Source organism: Bradysia coprophila, assembly GCF_014529535.1.
Source record: "Bradysia coprophila strain Holo2 chromosome X unlocalized genomic scaffold, BU_Bcop_v1 contig_45, whole genome shotgun sequence".
In the NCBI taxonomy this organism is placed as follows: domain Eukaryota; kingdom Metazoa; phylum Arthropoda; class Insecta; order Diptera; family Sciaridae; genus Bradysia; species Bradysia coprophila.
Window position 1 is genome coordinate 444652 of NW_023503339.1, and position 21407 is coordinate 466058.

Below are 21407 nucleotides of genomic sequence, written 5' to 3' on the forward strand. Positions count from 1 at the left end.
TATTTACAAGCAATTTTAAAAGCACGAATAAATTGCCTGAGTTGTAATGTCTGGTTCAGTATAGTTATAAACATGGTAACATGGTATAACTACCAGCAATTATTAAATAAAAACACACATTCATTTGATACATTCAATTTTTTTTTCCGAGCAGGGTACACGACGACTATATGATGTGGTTAATTGATATAAATTAAGGTATTAAATATTTCATATAATAAAAATGTTGTGTGCGCGGCTGAAGTATTTCTGTGCCATGTTCTTCGATGTATATTGGCTTATATGGTTGGTTTTTGTACATTTTTTTTTCAGAGGCTAAATTTGTATGAGATCATCATTCGGTTTTAAACCGATTACCAAGAATTTAATTCTCGTTTTTTATGTATTCTTGGTTTCAATTTTTTTTATGCTGGGATCAGTATATAATAATGTATGCTAAAATGTTTGGAGGTATACAAGGTTCTCTTGAAATTAATATTTTTGACCTTATACTCGTAGTCTATATTTATGGACTGGTTTTTTTTTGTGAACGAAAAATAAATTATATAAACAAATTCATTAAAATTGGTTGATATATAGCCATAATATTAATTAGTTACTGGCGTCACCCGAGTCGGGCTGAGTCGTCTAAAGGAACTGGTAGCTGAGCTTAGCATACAATTGGAAATTGTTAACCAGAGCCTTTTGAAGTAGTTGCAAAATTTGTCGCAAAAAATATTTTCCTTTTACAAATTTTACAACAACTTTTGCGACTACTTCAGGTGGCTCCCAGACTTATGAAGTTGTTGCAAAAGATCTTGCAAAAGACATTTTCCTTTTACGAATTTTGCAACTACTTCATGTGGGTGTTAACCAGGACAGGTAATAAACTTTTTAATGTGATATATTCGATGTCCTATTCATCTGAACTTCAATTGTGGATAAAGTCAGCCATTTTGGGGAAGATCCTAAATTTTTATTTAAAAACTTATGTTCGAAGGATTTTGACCATCTCCACTTAGCGTTAGCGTTAGCGTTAGCCAATCACTGTTCGATAAAAGATACACAGCCTCCTAAAATTGTTTCGATTTTCTATTAATTTTTGCCAATATTAGAGAAATAACAATATCACTAGTCAACAACGAAAGCAACGCCATCTGTTATCATCTTGCTGACACATTCACACTTTGGATATCGCTGTGATTATTGATGATTGTCATGCTAAATCGGTGTCATTGGCTTCTATGTATTATTTAAACAAGAAACTAAAACTTTCGCTAAGGCCTTTGTCAACAGGTGTTGCAGGTCATTTTTTGTTAAGGCTTGCTGTTTAATTGAATGTTTGGTCCCATTAACTGCATCGAGAATTAATAATCTAAATTCAAATCACAAATTTTATTAACGGTTGACAAGATTATTGTTCTTAACTGATTGTATAAAGTGAAACATCCCAACTGAAAGTCCAATATGCATAAATTAAACAATTGTTCATTAAATTTTCCAGTTCCACTACTTTCAACAACCGGAAAAGATGATAATTCGCCTTCAAACTACTTCATAAGCTGTACACAATGTCATCAAGGATTGCCCGGCTTTCAGGTAAGCATATTTATTCAGCAAGTTCAACATTTAAAAATTGAAAAGTTAAACCGTTAAGCAAACAAACAAAAAACCGAGCAAAATGAACGGAAAACTTTTCTTTTATCGAAGAAGTTGTAAAATGTTATTTACGAATATTTGGTTCATCTCCTCCAACCCATCACCCAGGCACTCAAAGAGCACATCGACACAATGCATCCCGTGAAAAGTGACGATTTGCATGAACACCGTATGAATAATGGAAATCTTGCATCCTCATCATCATCGCCCATACCAACATCTAATGCGCATAAGCATTCCCATTTACCTTCTGCATCGTCTTTGTCAGCATCTACGTCCATCTCATCACAAATGCATGATGAAAGAGGCCGTTCAACTAGTCCATGTACATCGGATGGTGCCTACGCATGCTCTCAGTGCTCCGCCTCATTCCCAAACCGTGACCTACTTGAGAAGCATGAACTGTTGCATTCACCGAATGCTCTTGTGGTAAGTGTTGGTTTAATTAATTTACAAAAAGAAAACATGCTTTTTGGATGAGCAGAAGAGAAGAAAAAATTATTTTTAAGTTTTCTTTCTCAAAAACCCTTTTTTTTCGTAACCGAATGTATATGTGGTTAATATGTTTTCCGAATGTCCTGGGCCGACAGTGCGTCTATATGTTTTATTGGTTAGATATTATGTTGCCATGGACCGACATGGTTTTTGTGTTTTGATGTTCATATAAATTCTATATCTCGCTTTATAAATGCTACACGGAGCCTATATCTGCGTTGTTTGTTCATTCCGCATATGGAATACATGTCCTTCAGAAATAATTTATGTGTGTATTTTGGGTACGTATACCTTCCATCGTATCCCACCACATACATATACATATACCAATTTCGTTAAACATAAACAGAAACCACTTATAACATGAGATAGAGTTACATTTGTACCGAAAAAAACCTTTAGTTGAAAAAATATTATTTTGTTGATTTTTTTTTATTCTTCTTCTCCTCCAAACTATATATACAACACATTCACGAATATTCATTCGAAATCTCACCCAAAAATACAATGATTGGCATTGTTAATTCTCTTGGCTGGGATATGTATATCTGTATGTATACCTACGCATCATTTATACAATTTATACGGAAAATTCTAACAAATAAAAAAACACTGAAATTTGACACTTTTCATTGCCGCCAGCATAAAGCACTTGTACGAATGTACAATATATATACATATATTTATAAAATGCCGTATATACCACACATTTAATTTATTATTTTACCCATTCAGTCGGATGAAAAATGTTAAGTAAAAAAAAATGCTGAAACTGATTTGAATAGTTCAGTTTGACTCGTTGAACGTACATTGTTTGTTGTACATAAAGAATGATTTAAAACGTTCACGGTTCGTAATATTGTTAATAAGTTTATTCAAAGATTTTTTGACTAAATGGGTGTACACTCTCTGTGCACACACATTGGAGGTATAGTGTTCTCATTGTTGAACCGGTTGAATTTTCTTGTTGAATTTAATGAAGCAAACCAATTTCAATTAATTATTTCTGGCTATAAGTTGGATTTTTATTTTCCTTCTCTTCAGTTTACATTCAAAATATTATTGAAATGAAAATTTGTTGTTCTTTTTGGACAATGTACGACATTGTAGTCTCTCCGAACGTTAATTAACGAAAAATGAATTGTGATGAAGTAATTTTCGTTGAAACATTGTTGTTAATAATGTAAGATGCACTGGGCACATTGTCGATTCTTCAAAGGGTTTTTTTTCTGGGTATTCGTGCTCTCACGTTACGCCTAATTTGTCGATTATAAAGTTCGAACCAAATTTTGGTACGCATGACCATGTGGTAAATGTAATAATTAGTCGGCGGACCTCTGTTTGGTTTTTAATTAACTTTTTTGCCGGAGCAAATTACTGAATATATTCATTAATACAAGAGACCGCAAGATAATTTTTTTGCATCTATCACAATGGCTAATAGAGTCCACCGTATGATCTTTCCCAAATTACAAACCAAAATTCCTGTTTCTCTCAAACTTAGTTCTTAGTCACACAATATTACTGCACTTGATGCACTTACTGCACAATTCGTTTAAATATTTCCTAAGGGCCATCAACACTTCTCTAAAAAAATATTCAATTTATCAAAGAAAGAAAACTCGTTTCAGCATCACGGCGACAAAAATTATGAGATCATTTCCATTAACCAATTTTTTTTATCCTGGTTTGCTTCGAACATGTTCTCTCTAATGGTGTATCTGTAAAACCCCATAATCGTATTCGTCTCTCAAGGAACAAAGTATACCGTCAACGACACCGTAGACTAATTAGAAAGTTCATATAATTTTTGCTCATAATCTCTTTTCATAATGGAACTGTTATTAGTCTTGGCATCGAAAGTAAATACTTTTCCATTATTCTACGTACGAAAATATGAGATTTTACCTAAATAAAAATTATTTTCATCTTTGTTCTTCTAATAAAAATGTTGCTGCAGGAAAATAGCTTTTCTCTCTCACTATGTGTGCGGCAAAATGTTAGTCGAACTGAGTCGAATAAAAAGTTTTTCATTTTAAATAATAATTTTGTTTAATTTATCAAGTCGATGTCTTATTTGAGTAAAACGTATCCGCACAGCACTATAATGACTTCCACTGGGTACGTAATACCTGCTCCAGTCGAAGGAAATTTCGCCCATTTTGTGGAAAACTTTCTATTTTTCAAATGCAAAACGTATAATGAGCTGCTGTATATGTGTTGAACCGGCTGCATCATAATAATTATGAAGGTAGTTAGCGAAACATGTAACGAACAATTTTATTTACAAAATTGTCTGTGATATGAGCGAGAAGTTTAAAATTTGTCTTCAGACATTAGATCAACAAAGATGATATACCAGTGAGAAGGAAGTGGGGTCGATTAATTTTAATTTTACTGCATTCTTAAAAACGTTCGAAGTGTAAGTTCACATTCATTTGGAATGTGAAATGCTCGATTGTTCTGAAAAAGTATGAAATAACGACTTTATTCATTCAAATTTAAAAGAAAAATCTTTTTAAATGTTAAGACGATCCGATAGATTTTCTTTAAATGAGTCTCGCTATGTATAGACTTCGGGTCATCTCTGTACAGATAATTCTATTCACACCTACAAATTGTTTGTAAGCGATTTTCTAACCAAATGCTTCATAATAACGATCATTATAGACAAATGCTTCCACAAATAAGCTTCGTTTATTAATCAGACTTCGGAATGGAACAATGGGATGATTGCATTCTCGTGGTTTTTTTGTGTGTGGATTGATTTTAATACAAAATTACACACATATCAGTCCTACGGGACGTATGGTTATATAATCCATGGAGGGTAAAAATTCAACATTCATTTACACAAAATTGCCGAATTTATTCGCCGTATAAAATAATAAAACCCCGCAATTTAAATTATTTTAGATTGATTGTGTAACGATTGAAACTACTCCTACTAATACTTTTTAAGGTAAACTAATATTTGCAATGCAAATTATTCATTTAGCTCAGCAATTCTACTTCCATTTATAGTAGTTCGTTCCATTCTCAATGGAGATAGACTCTCGATTTTATTCGGTTTATAATATTTATTTGGATATGCAAATCAAACTGAAAATAAATTTATGATGCGACCAAGATAGATAGGCAAAAGAGATAGATAGAGATGGATACAAGATCGGAGGACCTCCGATATGTGTGTGTACGTAATAATTTGTAAATTATAAAACCAAAATCTAAATCGAATTCAAATTTTTGGCTATCATCCGTGTGTTCCTAAATCAACACGAACCGACATGTCATAAGATAATCATAATTTTACGATATTTTCTAAATTATGTGTCTGAATGAGAATTATATGTACATATGTCGGAGTGCCGTCGAGAGTATTAAAATATTTCAGAAAATATTATGTTTTGACTGTTCGAAATATTTCTTTGAACACGAAAAAAGAAATAATTATGTGACACAATTGAAAATATTTCTGTGCGCGCTGGTTCTTTGAAAAGAAATAATATTTTCGCCTTTCGTCATTAAAGCGTATCTAGGTCCTATTATAATAGTCTGAACAACCGAAAAAAAGCAACAACCACAACGAAAAAGAGTTACAAGAAACGGATTTCGTGTTCTTAAATTATAGTTGTGTTGTAACATTAGCTATGGAGATTATTAGTAGCGTCATAAAAATTCATGGATTTTCGACGATCAAATTTTATTATGGCTACTGTCCAATAAAATACGTGAGCTAAAAAATGTTAATGTTAATTGCTGTTATCCGTCTAGAATGTTCGGCATCCGATTCGAAAAAGATATAGTAAATTAATTAAATCAAGGACAAAAGTGCACTGGTTGGTGTTTGTAGTCAATTATTCGCTTTTTGAACAGAATAAAATTGAGACATAGTCTTTTGACATTTTAGACAATAAGTGAAGTACCTAGGATGAATGAATAGTGCATTCTAAAATGAACTGTCCCTTTGTCTCATATCATGACTAGCCGAGCCTTTAACCAGCAAGTGTAAAATTATGGAATTTGTTGCAATAACTCAAAGTTGTTTCCGTTCATGGCTGATCAGTCGATTTATAATTCACTTCAAAAGATTTTAAAATGAACTTTTGTTGGACTACACTAAACTCCTTAACGCAAAATCACAGCCGTCGTCTTATAATAGCGCTATCGAATAACTGCTTGAGTTCAAGTTCAAGTAATCATCGCGCATTTAAACGTTTTATGCATTTTTTTAAAAAGTCATTCTGTGCATTAACATCTAAATATTTGAATATTTCGCTACTAATTGCAAGATTTATGGCTGTACAATCTTATTGAATTCGCCTTTGGTGTTGTATCTGCGTTTATACCCATAAGACGAAAATAGGCATATTTACGTCTCATTATTTCGAATTACATGACTTTCGTTTTGAATTGGGATGGAAGGTATGAAAATGCAACTCTTTGTGCAACAAGAGCAATTATTTATAGATTTTGTATTTTAAGTTTCTATTTCTACCTTAACGATTTTTCTTCCAACATATCAAGTGCTAAATTTAATTGAGTAAAAATTCTTAAAAACATTTTTATGTCTCTACGAATTTCAGAATTAGTACTTAACGTTTTATGTTCGAAAAATCAAGAAAACACATTTTACATTTTGAAGAATGCCTCAACCAAGAGAGGTATCTTTTGTCTATATTTAGCCTCAAGTACCTTTACGTGTTGTTGTTGTTGTTTTTTTTACATCTCTTCTTCTAAATTTAGGTGGCCCGATGTACACGGCATTGTACACCTCTGTGTAACTCTACCTCTGCCACATACCTTCATCAAACCAGCTGACTAAGGCAGAGGAAAATCAAATGAATAGGAAAAACTAATTTACTTCGTTTTTTTTCGGTTATAAATAGAATTGTAATGAATGTACCTTCCTGCATCAATGAACAAAAAAAAATCAGAAGAGAGCACTTACGAAAATCTTTGATTAAGCGAGTGATTTTTCGGAAGATTAGCTAATTCAAATAGATTTCAAAAATTCGAATCTTTCTGAGCCGTATTTGAATGGTTTGGCTGAAATTGAAGGTAAACCATGCAAATTAGTGTTGAATATTTGAACCGTAATTGCTTTAAATCGTTCAAATCTCCGCCGACACGGTTTGTTTAAAACAACACCAACTGTTTTATCTCACCTGTGCCTAGAGTCAAGAAGAAATGGTTTTTTGCAAGATCGGTTTAAGCTAGCTTGAAATTATTTAACTGCGGTACAATTCATATATTTGCACAGTTCTGTCAACGATTTTCATCATTTAAAATGGGAAGTAAAAAAAATTATTTTCGGAAATGTTGCAATGCCCTCACCAATTGTTATATTCTCACACAGATCTAAACTGAGATCATCTTTACGTAGAATTTAATCGTTGAACCATTTTTGGTGCTCTGCTACCCCAAACAATATCGCCATTGTAGTCAGTGATTTTTCTCGGTGCCGAAAATAAAATACTTCCACAGTCAGAAAATTACTTAGAAAACTGTCTGATTTTTCCGTCAATTCTTTATTCTTAAACATATTACTCATCATAAAAGGTGTATAAAACGGTTGGAACGCGTACATGTAGAAGGAAATTCGATTTTCCAAACTCGATATAATGTGTTCTCCTGGTGATATTATTATACACAAAGAACACAGAGAGATATTTCCATATCCATTTATACTTTCAGACAAAAATTTATTTATTTAATGTATGTAAAAAAGAAGCTGAAAATGAATGTGTAATGTCTATAAAGAAAGACAGGTGCACGCATTTTAAAATAGCACATCCTATCGTCGTTTGGTTGAAAACGTAAACGTAATATATTAAATACTCCAAAACCCATAAACATTAACCAATCTAGAATATAAAAAAAAGAAACGACGAAACGAAGATACGACAACAACAACAGGCAAAGTCAGATAGAATACACAAAAAATAAATATTTAATGTTTATAGAGATAGAACAATAAAAATTTTTATAAATATTTTAATTCCGTTCTGTCCAATAAATTAGGTGAACTTTTTTTTGTTGTTGTTTGAAAAAGCACACAGAAAATATGTAGCGAAAATAAGAACCGGAGATCGGTAAAATAGTTGTTGGCAATTTGCTTTACTTTTATTGTTTATTTATTAGCTTTTATTTTTATTTTTATTCCCCATCCGCACACATAATTTGCACAACAAAGGTTGATTATTGAAAAACGTAAATTTTTCCTTAAAAAAAAGAAACGAAAGAAAGAAGCAGAAAAAGAAATTATTGTTGTTAAAAAAGTGGGTGAACGAAGAAAAATTGAAAAGAAAATTTCGAAAAGGAGAAACAAAAATTATATTTGAGGCAAGAGAAGTAGAAAAAAAAACACACAATCAACGTGACTCGATTTTCAAACAAAGAATATTAAGAACATCTGCATTATTTCTTCGAAATAAATTCTTTTTAAAAGAAAAGGTTTAATTATAAACTCCGAAAAAGCCGACGTGAAGAAAAAGAAGAAGAAGATGAAGAAAAAGTATACAACACAACCAAGTATGACTGGTGAACGATTAATATTTTTTAAGTTACTTCTTTTGACTCACGCTCCTCCGTTCGAAATAATATTTGTGTAACCTCTCAACTAATTTGTGCATATTATGATGTGGGCATATGAGTGCACGTTATAAAAATGGCATATGAACCTTTATTTCGGTTATAATATTTTTCTGTAACGACGACACGACAACAAAGGTGCAAAATGTGGTGCCTGTTAATTTTTCTTCTTTCTTTTTTTTTTCTCTCGTCATTTAATGGCTTGTTTGTGTTATTCTTAGCGATAAATGTTCTTTGTTAAAAAGTCGAGGACAGCAAGACTAAACATTTTTGCATTTATAGCAAAACTCTGATTATCGAGTTACAAAATTTAACTTTTGTTTTTTGGAGGTCACGATCTGGGAGGTGCGGTAATCATGGTTTGATAGCGAAATGAAACGCATTTCTGTGTAACAAAATAATTTGAGATAAAAAAGTCTTCGCAATTCGATTAATCTTTTCGAAGAAGAATTTCTATTTGAATCAAAAACGTACACTATATTGCACTTACCATACCAATTATTCATTCAAAAATAATCACATTGATTTATTTTCATTTAAGTTCGCAAAAGTACACTGTGCAAACATTACATGGAATTGTTCTATGACTTTTTTGTAAACCATGCTTGTTTCAAAAAATGAAACAAAACGAAACAAATCAAAATAAAACAAAACAAATCAAAACGAAACAAATCAAAACAAAACAAAACAAATCATGTTTCGGCCACTTGGCAACAAATTACAAGATCTGTTTTAAAGATTAATACATGGATTTCGATTATCACTCTTTCCAGGTAGCATCATTGAGATTAAACTTAGAGGTAAACAAAGTAAAATTTTAAAATTTTTAATTTAAATTGCTTCGAAACAGCTAAAAACAAATTGTTTTTCCGTGGGAAATCTACGGAAAACAAATTTAATTTGTGCTGTTTCGCGACCTAATACTTACAATATTTTTATGTTTCACTTTGTTTACCTCTAAGTCCAATCATAATTAAGCTACCATAAAAGAATAATTAACGAAATCCAAATATTAATCCTTAAAACAGATCTTGTAATTTGTTGCCAAGTGGCCGAAACATGTTTTGTTTTGATTTGTTTTGATTTGTTTTGTTTTGATTTGTTTTGTTTTGTTTCACTTTTTCGAAGCAATGTTGGCAACTTACAATAAAAGATCTCACAGAATAATTTCGTGTTTATGAAAAGTCAATGCACACATGATTTCAACTTCTAGGATTTGTATTAAAAAATCAACGTTGATGTGATCATTTTTGAATAAATGTTTCGTGAGTGCAGTGGTGTTATGTTTTCGTTCGAATAGAAACCATGTTTCGAAATATGTGAACAATCTGCAAGACATTTTTTATCTCAATTATATATTGTTTTAGAGAAATGCTTTTCATTTTCTGTAAAACCACGATTCCCGCACCTCCCTGGATATTCTTTTTTTTTCTGATGTGATATACTTGATTTAAATATTATCGTAGGATTGGTTGGTTTATTTGATGAGATAAAGCTCTTGAAAATGTTGGTTTTTTTGTGCATTGCAAACTGTTAAAGTGAATGCTTTGTTAATAGGCAGTTAAGCTGCTCTGTCACAGTGATTTTTTTTTACTGTGAATTGTATTGAACAAACTTGAAATTTATTTTTAAACAATCAGTTTCTCGACTCTGGGTCAGATTTGACTTCATAACGTTTTTTGGTAAATTGTTTTTTTTTTACAGAATCACATACGACAGCTCTGTAATTGTTACATATTACCTGCGATATTCAGTTTTGCGAAAATTGAGGAAACAATTCAGTTTATCAAATGATTTGTGTAACGTTGTCGTTGTTGTTGCAGACATATTTAAGTAATTGTCTGGTCTAAGAATTTAGGTTTCAGTCGAACGAATAGATACGTAGCTTTGTGTTGTAAATGGAACACGCACGAAGGCTTCAGATTAATCCATTGATACATTGCTCTTAGTATAAGTACGTGGTTTTCGGTTGGATATTGTAAATGATACCTCATTTACAAATTTTCTCGGTAATTTTTTTTGAACTAAGAAGACCTTTTATAACATACGGCAATCATCTTTGTGCTAGACCCGTTTTATTTGAAATTTAAATATTTTTTGATTAGATATTTTTTGAGTGTTTTATACCTGGTTTCTTGTTGAAAAAAAACGACAGTTCGCGGGATCCAATTTATTTTTCTTTATTTTTCTCTCTGTTTGATTTATAGAGATACTGATTCAGTAAATCAAAGACTGGTCTATATTCATTAAGGTCCCACACCAAGGATTTTCGTTTCTAAAAAAAATATAATTTTGTGAAGACAATTAATTACTAGCAGCACATCCGCCAATAAATTACACAGAAAATTATTATTTTTTTCTCAAAATCTATCAATGCAATATGTTACACCTACCTCTAAAAAGCAACAAAAAAAGAAGAGAAAAAAGAAGAGAAAAAAGAAGAAAAACAAAAACAAAACCGACAAAATCCACCATTTTGTCTCTTATAAATATAATAAATTCCATTAGCCTCTCTCACATACACCATATTTGTTCAGGTAAAGAAAACTCAACACATATCGTGCACAATATGTAAAAAAAAAGAATTAAAGTATGGCTACATCTGTTGTAAGATAAGGTATAAAAGTTGCTTCGGAATTGAACACAACAACGACACCGAAAAGATGAAACATATAACTTTATAATAACAACAGAAAAAAATGGAAAAATAACATGAAGACGTAAGACGTCATGATGTGAAGAGGTCAAAATGTATAATATAAAATATGTGCATGGAAAAAGGGACTTTTGCTCTTATGTTTTTTTTTTTGTTTATACATAACTATAATATTCGTATATGGTTCTTATTTACAGACAAAGTTTTTTTTACGTCTTCTCCCGTTCCCTTCCTCCATTATTATTAGTTCGGTCTTCGGTGTTTTTCTTCAAATGTTTTTTCAATATGTAACATACCTCGATACCTCAGCAACGTGAAGAATTTTACAACACTATAAAAACTCGAGATACATGTGTGCTCGGAATTTTATTTCAAGACTATAAACCGATATAATAGACTTATGTGTGTAGTGTATACATTTTAACAACAACAAAAAACGACAAAATATGATAAAAATCCACTTTCGGGGGAGGGAGGAGATTGAGAGCCGCAACGACGATCCTTCAAAACACATATTTTCCAATTTCAAGGGTTTTCTAATTTATTAATTTAAATATATTTAACCTCTCGCCGCTTTATAGGTGTTCTTCTAACATTTTTTTTAAGTTCTGATAATATTTGGAATTTTAAGAAAAAAAAAAAAAAATTTCTTCTTAAATTTATGGAGGATGCTAGAGTATTCATTTCATGTATGGGGGTTTGGTTGATTTAGCTGGTTTAGTCATTACAAAATATTTCGGTTTTGACTAAATTTATTTACAGTACACACCGTACACATTATTTCTAGCCATAAAAAGATTTATTTAGAGTAGATTCATGCAAGGGGATATAATATGGTAATAATGGCGCTAATGACGCAATGGATTCCAATTTGCAGTCTTGAAATTGTTCACAATTTCAAACGAAAATCGTTTCAGTTTTTTCAATTAAAGGTTAGTCACTCTAGGTCTAAGACTATGAATATCAGACGCATTATTTTGATCCTATTTTTTTTTTAAATGTACCATTATTTCTACCAATAAAAAAGATGTCGTCAGTCAGCTACTATAATAGCCTTTTGACCTTTTTTATTTGATGCACTCATTGCGCATGATGGCTTTCTACTTAAATCGAATTTTAATCCCTTCTCGTAGACATATTATGATTTTACCATTAATCGTTCAAACCGAGCACTGACAACGGAAGAACAAAGCTAGACATTCATACATAAGAAATGCTATAATTCCCGCCAAAAACGACCTAAATAATTTCCGTATCGATATTTCTTCTTTCTAATGTTCGAGTAAATAGCACACCAGTGAATGTAAAAAACAGATATTCAATAAATGTCTGAATGTTTATTCAATGAAACAAACTTAATGTCGATGGTAATTTGTGCTTAAAATGTTATTTATTTTTCACTACATCGTACATCAACCATAAAAGTCAATTGTGTATCGGTGTCATAAATTAAACCATCATAGCGCTATTGGTGGATGTAATATAATAACCATCGCGATGTGCTTGGCATATAGCATACGAGCACACCATTTTCATGCATTTTGAATTATCAATTTATTCATTTCTGTGCAACCGATTTATTCACGTGCATTAGAGGACTTGTTTGCGGCAAACGGTTTGAGTAGATCCTGTACGACTAGTTCGAGATCTAGTAGTTATATAAAACAAAACAAAAACAGACTCAATCGGCAGGAGTTTATTGAGCTTGCAAACTAATTTACTCTCATATCTGGAAGTCCAACGTCCAAAATTGATCCAATAGTATTTGACAAATACTGGTACTGGGGAGGTGGACTGATTGAATATTATTTATTGAATCATAATGTGACTTACAAAACATGCAAGTTTAAAACGAAATACATTTTTTTTAAATCCATTAGTAGGACTGTAACAAATAAAGGAGTATGCAAAGTCTGTATGGTGTCGACCGTTTTTCAAAGACTTTGACCTTTTAATTGAAACAGAAGATAGTTATAGGCTCTTGTTACCTAAATCGCTGCATTTATAGTCGATCAGGAATTCCATGATTTCCACAAAGGAAATGCAGTGCTCATTTGGAACTACATATGAATAAAAGTAGGTTCTTGGGTGGGTGGATAGAATTTACATAAATTGTTTTCTACGAGTTTTCGGCCATCCTTTCCCTTAAAACGAATTGTATTTCATATCAGAAATTGAATCAGTTCGTTTTTTTTAATATCAACCGGAAGTGTCATACCCATCGTCATCACTACAAAAATCACTAAAAAAAACCTGAACCGCGACAACACCAAAAATATAACCATAAATTTGAGATTACTGCTATTATCTCATAACATTGAAACCGATTTCACAGTTTTATACGTGAAAGTATGAACTGTTCATTCCACACTCATACGATTTAATATATTTACCAGTTCACATCTCTCCGAAGACGTCCCTTGGGTAAAACTGAACGTGTGTATATAGACAAAAAAAAACCTCCCCTGGAGTTCTTTCATATCTGCCATATATTTGGCTCAACACCGCAGTTTATGTTTAGAACCGATGATATAGATTTATCAACCACACAAAAAAATATATAAAAAAAAACAACTCAAACTAAATAAAATACATAACAAACACACACGGTAGATATGAGGCATTTTTTTTATATAAAAAACATAACTTACCAGATATGGGTAACGGTGATGGTGTGTTATGGAGGGACTTCAATAGTCCACATAAAAACGAAGATTTTTTTTTTATTTACACATAAAATAGCAGACTCAATGTTTTTATGTTATCAATTCTTATCAGAAGCTATATGTATGGCTGTAGGCTGTTCTGACGGTTTAGATACGCCTACATTTTTAGTGTGTTTGCACTGATATCAGGAGGAATGTAAAACCAGTTTGGTGTGTTGTGGGATATAATACGTACAATATTTTTTAATGAACACGAAAAGAATATTATTATAAATAAAATATTAAAAACGATATCATGAATTCTCTGTCGATATTTTTATGTTTGATAATAAATAACCGTATGAACCATACGGACCACTTTATATGTATGTATCTACACACGGGAAAATCGTATACCTCAAAAATATTGAATGCACCATAAAACATTAAATAAAAGGAATATAAATATGAAGAAGAGAAGCGAAACAAGAATAAAAAAAACCCGAAGAAAACGACAAAAATTTCATATTTTTATAACTCTAAAAAAAAACGAATTGAGTTCGAGTTCGAGATCTCCCGCATTGGTACTTAACCGTGTTTTAAAATGTATTTTCCTTCAGCTTGTAAATGTTGGGGCACACATGTTAGATTTTTCAAGGTACCACACACGTGATTTTATTTTTCTTATTCAACTTGATGACAAGGTTTCATTCAAAAAAAAAATTATTTTTTTTTCTTCTTTGCTTCGATAGTGAATGTTTATTTAAACAACGAATATATCGAATCAATAACAACGAAATGAGGTTATATTTTTAAATGACTAATCTCCCGTGGAATTAATGAAACATCATCACTCTTGTAGGTATAATACGTATAATACGTTGTATGTATTTCATACAGAGGAAAACACTGTCGCTTGATTGAAATCTCTTTATTAACGTCGGACTTAATTTAATTCAAAGAAATGACTGTGAAAGTGTTCTCAATTCATTTTAAAAAATTTTGATTTTCAATTTCGAACACTCATTTCAGGGATTCTTAGTAATGTTTCAGCGAACCTATGACCCTTGTTTTGATTAAAACTTTTTGATTTTAAAGCTTCGTTCAAAAATTAAATCTGACCGATGTGTTTCAGACTCCTTAATTCAAATTATTCCGTTTCGTTCATAAACATGTCCAGCACGAAAATCAGTATGAATCATTGTAAGTGAATTGATTTTATGTGGAAATTTCTGTGCGACGTAATGGTAGCTTTAATAGAAACATATACTTACATCCCACGCTTTCTAGAGATTTACAGTTTTGCTCAAGTATGGGACATTCCAGCATATCATCCAATTTGTAAGGAAAGCCTGCAATTAAACACAAAAGTATCCGGAAGAACTGAAGATGTAACTTGTAAGCATATAGTACGAGATAATTTTTAATAACGAAGGTTGCGTTATGGAAACATTCCCTATTTTGATAATATCCTTGAAAAAGGAAATGTTATATAAGCTCTTCCCTTAAGGTTGGTTGGGCTCTGAATGCTTAAAAAAAAACGCCGTCTCTCGCAAGAAAAACTGACCCGTGTGTGCACTTAAACTTAACTTCAACATTTTTCTGTGTGCCATTTATATATAGTATGTATGCACTGTCTAACACAGAGAGCTGTATTTATATAATGTTACAAATATGATAATGTTTAATTAAAACAAAAAAAAATCGCTAACATAAATATTTATAGATGGTCCGCTTTGTGCACCTACATCCCAATCTAACGTTTTTATGTTTATGATTATGATTTACGATGTTATTCAATTTCTTTTTATTATCTTTTCACCTTGCTGATGTTAGGTTATTTTTGTCATTGAAATAATGTCAAAACTAAACATCACAACACTCCACATCACAACCTGGATATCTGATATTAAACGTTAGGGTGTATTGTTTATTTTGTTTCGGGAACACCTACGCTTCATATTCAGATGGTTCTTCTTCTATTACTTTTTTTTTCTTCTTCTTCTCTGTTTTGTTTAAGTATCTCATTCACATAAGAGTAAATAAGATTTTTATGAAGGAATTTTCTTCTCGTTTTTTTTATATTTCGTTCACAACTTGCCCGTACTAAGTGGCTTTCGGTTCTTCGCCATCTAGGTATATCATTTTTCTATTGTCTATAAATGCTTGAATGGATAGATGCCCACATAATTGGTTCGGTTAAATAAAATGTTTATGAAAAGGTAGAGTGGGCAGCGGAGAGGAAAAAAATTGGTATAATAGACAATCGAAATTGGGGGATTTTTTTATTGCATTTTTATATGTTTCGTATTGGTGGTGGTCAACTCATTCCGCAGAGAAAATGTATAATTTGACAGGTATACCATCTCTCACCTTATTCGTTTCATTATGGTTGAGATACTTTTTCTCGAACCATTCTGACAAATTCCTAACATTATTGGTTAGCTTTAGACTATTGATGTTAAAAGGTAAAAAATAAAACTTTTCTATGGAGAGATCACAAGAGATTGTCGTTATCTCGTCGAAAAAACGTTTAAAATTTACGAGTGCGACAAAATCGAAAAACCAAAAACAAATTCCCAAAATCATTGTTTGTTGAGCTAAAAAATTAAAGTGAAAAACATATTGCGTTTGATGCAATAAAACTTTTAAAGAATTATTTATCACTAAGTGAGTAACCATTTGTGTACGCATTTCGTTATTACAAAGGTTGTTGTTCAAAACAGTTTTTATTTTGTACACTTTTAATCAACAATTTTTTTATACTGAAAAAAGGTTGAATCAACCGAATATGAAACTACAGCACAATAAACAAAAGAATGTAGTTTTAATATCGAAACAAGAACGTTATGACAGATAAAAATGTTGATTCTTGAATTACGATAGATCATATAGATTCGAAACAAACCGTCAAGTTGAGCTTTCCTGATATAATGACATATGTCGTAATTCGTAACTGTTACAGCCTAATTCCATTGATATTGTCAATGAATTTCCTACCCGACACACAAGAATACACAGGGCCTATTGCAGTAGTGGTGACCGAAACTTCACAAAAATTAAAATGTCTTCGATATTCGATCAGCTTTAAACTGTGACTTCGAAGATAATGAAGATGAATTTTACCTTTAATTGTCTAGAATGAGAATTATTATTTAGACGTGGACTTCAGACATTCGTTCCAAAAACTGACTCTATTCTTAAGACACAAGTCGCTTGTAACGAAAGCTTAAATGAAGATCAAGTTGAGCTTTTGAGATTTGGAAAATCACGTCCAGTTTCGTGTCCGCTTTAGGGACTGTCTTTCATAACAATTTTTATAATTTTTATTTTGATCACTGAAGCCGCCTTCTACAAAATGAAAACCATTTTTTTTTCGAATCGTCATTGAACGAAAAATGGTGATTGTGACACCTTTTTTTTCGAACCGAACCAAATATATATTTATTAGCTGCGTGCACAGGCACATCGCATCACACGGCCATTGACAATGTCACAATGAACGAAAAAAGTTAATTATTTTAATTTAAAATTTATTAATCTCAATTGCACGTTTTGTGAGAGAGACAGGCAGGCACAGGCAGACAGGTCATTCTGTATATCTATATAAAATTTACGACACAATGTTACAACAACAACTACAACAAAAAATATTGCTAATATATTTTAAAATGTGATACAATAAAGTCTATTGATCACACGGTCATAACTTTTAAAATAAACTCATAAATCACCTCTCTTATCTTTTAATTAGAAAAATAAATCAGATGATTTTTTATTATTATTTTATTTATTTTTATTAATAAATATTGTTAACCATGGATTCAATGTTCCGAAGGCAAACAAATTCAATGGAATGTGTCGTTATTTATACATATGTTGTGTAAAAAAAGTGAATGGATTTCTCGTTTTTTCTTGTTTTTTTTTCGAAATTAATTTTTTTTCCTTCGTTAATTGTGAATGGAAGAGAGAAAGAGAAAGATGGAAACGTGTTTTCATACCTTTGCTCACTTATAATAAACAACTCGTTCTGTGTATTAAAACTATGACAAATTTGCAAATCATTTGCACTAATTGGAACCAAGGCGTTGACAGATACGTGAAATGTCTCTGCGGTGGGTGTTTAATAATGAACAATTTTATGAACCGAGGATTTAGCTTCGAAAAATTAAGCTCTTCCATATGGACACATTATAACAAGTGCAAAATATATTGAACATTTTTATTGAGGAAGTGTATTTATCACTTACGTAGGTATATTGGACGGAGAGAGTGCGACTATTAAAATGTTCAAATTGTTTAGGGATCGAAAGTTTGTTCCGAAAAACAAAATAAAAAAAAAGAAAATTGAAAAGTCAGTAAGAAAAGTTATACGTTACACGCTTGTAGGTTCTTATATTGTACATGTACCAGTACCTGGTATATCATTCTATGCCGATACACTCTGTTGCTATGTGTGAATACTGTGAGTAAAGTTTTTTTTATGTATCTCGTTCCTTCAATGTCATCTCATTCAGAATACAAATTTTCCGTTCCCAACCAATTTCTCTACGTTTCACTATGCAAAGCACGAATAGTGTACTCTTCCATCACATAGTCTTAAACATGTTGTGTCGAAGTGCAACATGGGGCAATGTGTACCATTTATACATATATAAATATACACAGCGATGACAAAAATGACAAATTATTGAAGGCTTAAGAATTTATCAACGGATTTTTTTTTTCGTTCATTCATTTCGTTGAAAAATTTGATTTGAAAACAAGGTGGGATTATAACAGCCGCTTAATAATCGTTTATGTATTTTGGATAAATAATATTGGTTGCGGGGGCCTATAATACTCGGAATCTTTTCATTTGTCATGTTAATGTCTTCATGAACTAAATGAATCAATCATATGCTATGATTTATGTATGGGTCTTATTAAGCAACTGGATTGGTTGTTTCGGTAAATAAATAGCCGTAGGTTTAAAAGTGGTTCTGATTGAATTTTTTTTCCGCTCGATAATACACCTAACATTTTGTCTTGTGGGGAAAAAGGGGCTAAGTTTTACCTTTTGCACCTTTTGGCAGTTACCCCGACCTTGATTCGAGGTAATATAAAGATGTTGAATGAATAGTCTGGTAGCCGTAAGAATGAATAAATTCTCGCGCCTCCTCTCTTTCGTTTCACAAAACAGCAACTTTGAAAACAAGCTTTTACTGCTCCACCCACGTAAAAGGTCGCTCTTGTACCTGAGCTGTTGGTGCCCTTCTTTCTCGTTTCTCTAATTTTTCTCAAGTTGAGCAGAAGGACTAGATACGAAAGTGGGATATTTTACGTGTGCAAAACAGTAAGATGTAAGAAAATACAAAAATCATTTTTCTACTTCAAATCATAAACTAGAATCATTTATTGTAATACTGGATCTTGAATTCAACTTTCTAGAAAGATCGCGCACTTGAATGAATCTAATAGCATTCATATCCAACCCCGCAAATATTTTTAAAAAAAATTGGACTGAAGCAGATAGATAGGAAACTCCTGGGTAACAAATCCCAAACAATATTACAACAACGCATAAATCCTATGTTGTCCTGCAGTGCACTAAAAAAAATAAAAAATAAATTTACTTTGCGCGTCGAAATAATTTATTGTTTGTGCAACTCATCTCGTTGTGCTTTATTATACCATTATCATTCCGTCGTTGCAACACAATCATCAAACAATAATGTAAAAAGAACACAAATAACTAAAATAAAAGGAACGTATGGGAACAATGGTTTATAACTTTCTCAACGGGGTAAAATTCGAATGAATGTCGTTTAACAATTTGACTTATTTCACTCATACAAATACCTCATTTTGACTAGACTGAGATGAATGGCAGAAGAGAGTTCTTTAGCAGCACAATCTGAATAAATCAGATGTCATTAGCAAAAAAAGCCACAGTCGACGCAAAAAAAATTCATTTATTGTGCTTTGAAAAGGAATTCTACTAGGGCATAGAATTCTATTGACGCTAAGGTTGTGCATCATAATAACGTTCTATATAAAAATAAATGGGTCCCACTATGTCAGTGAGGTCATCCGTTTGAATACTCATAACCTTTACTGAAATCATTTGTGTCCAAAAACATCTGTGTCGCTTTTTGGATGAAAATTACTCGTCAACATTTTTTCTTTCTTTTTGGCGTGTTTGGTGAGAGCCTGACTTCTATTCAAGACGACAAATCAGACTCGACGAATAAACAACTTTCGAATTTCATATCTTTCTAAATCGCAAATGGTTTTTGCATTAGTTTTCCGACTTTTCAAGGAATGCTTCCTATTTTCGTGGACTCTGTGCCAGACAGGAAGTTTTCGGGAATAGTTTAACGAGGGGTGAATTTTTACGAACACTCGACAAATTGCAAATATAATAACTCCCTAAAGTCATTTCTAATTCAGCAACAACAACAACAAAAAAATCGCATCTGCCGCCACACAAAATTGAATCGGTAGAATTGAAGTGAAGGCATTGTACTCCAACTAATTTCACAAACAAGACTAATGTTCACTCAGCACATGACTTCATCTCCGTCATATTTCTGAATGATTTCTGATTTTAAACAAATTTACTATTTTTCAAAGACCTTTTTCTTGGAAAGGTTATCGCATACAATATATTTCTTCGTTGTTTCAATTAAAATTAAGGCCACATTTACCACAAATCATTGGTCTGTGTACTCGAAAAAAAAAATTATTATTCATACAATCGCTCGCACACGCATACACACAATATTACGGCAGTTGTGTATAAATGGAATAGAAGTACGTTCAACAAAAAAAAAAAAAAAATACAATTTACATATATCTATTCTATGATAGAGCAGGAAAAACCGATCCAATTTGGTGTTACCTACACCCGACAATAATTGCTTCATGTAATAAACTCCGTTGTACATTGGAAAGACACTTGAAAACAAATTCTGTATAAATAATAATTTTAATAAATAATTATTGTTTTTATCGCATTTCGGTATTATTCCTCAATTATTTTCTGGAAAACATTTTATTTATTTGAGTCGTAATTAATTTATACAGACACCAAACTAACTGCACGTTAATGTTCGACTCATCTCTAGTGGTGTACCTAAAATATATGTAGGTAAAATGGTGGGAAATTTATTTGAATTCACTTTGATAAACCAAATATCGATGCATTAATTTAATGGTATTGATGCAAACCATATACCTATATGCACTGAAAACTGACTGTACACACAATAATATAATATTGGGAACAATGAATTTTGAACATGAAATCAAATCGAAAATTTCGTTATACAAACAAAATTTCGTGAAACGAAAACCTTTATTTTTATTGACATAATTTTACTATCATACTTAAAACA

General features: G+C 31.7%; 1 protein-coding gene across 1 annotated transcript in view; it reads left to right on the top strand.

The window, feature by feature from the left end:
- The window catches only part of LOC119070051 (zinc finger protein 1), a 46303-nt gene that overhangs the window by 17597 nt on the left and 7299 nt on the right, over positions 1-21407 (top strand). The window contains exons 2-3 of the mRNA XM_037174341.1: positions 1484-1578; positions 1747-2067. Coding sequence (XP_037030236.1) covers positions 1484-1578; positions 1747-2067 — 416 coding nt within the window. The remainder of the gene's footprint in view (positions 1-1483; positions 1579-1746; positions 2068-21407) is intronic.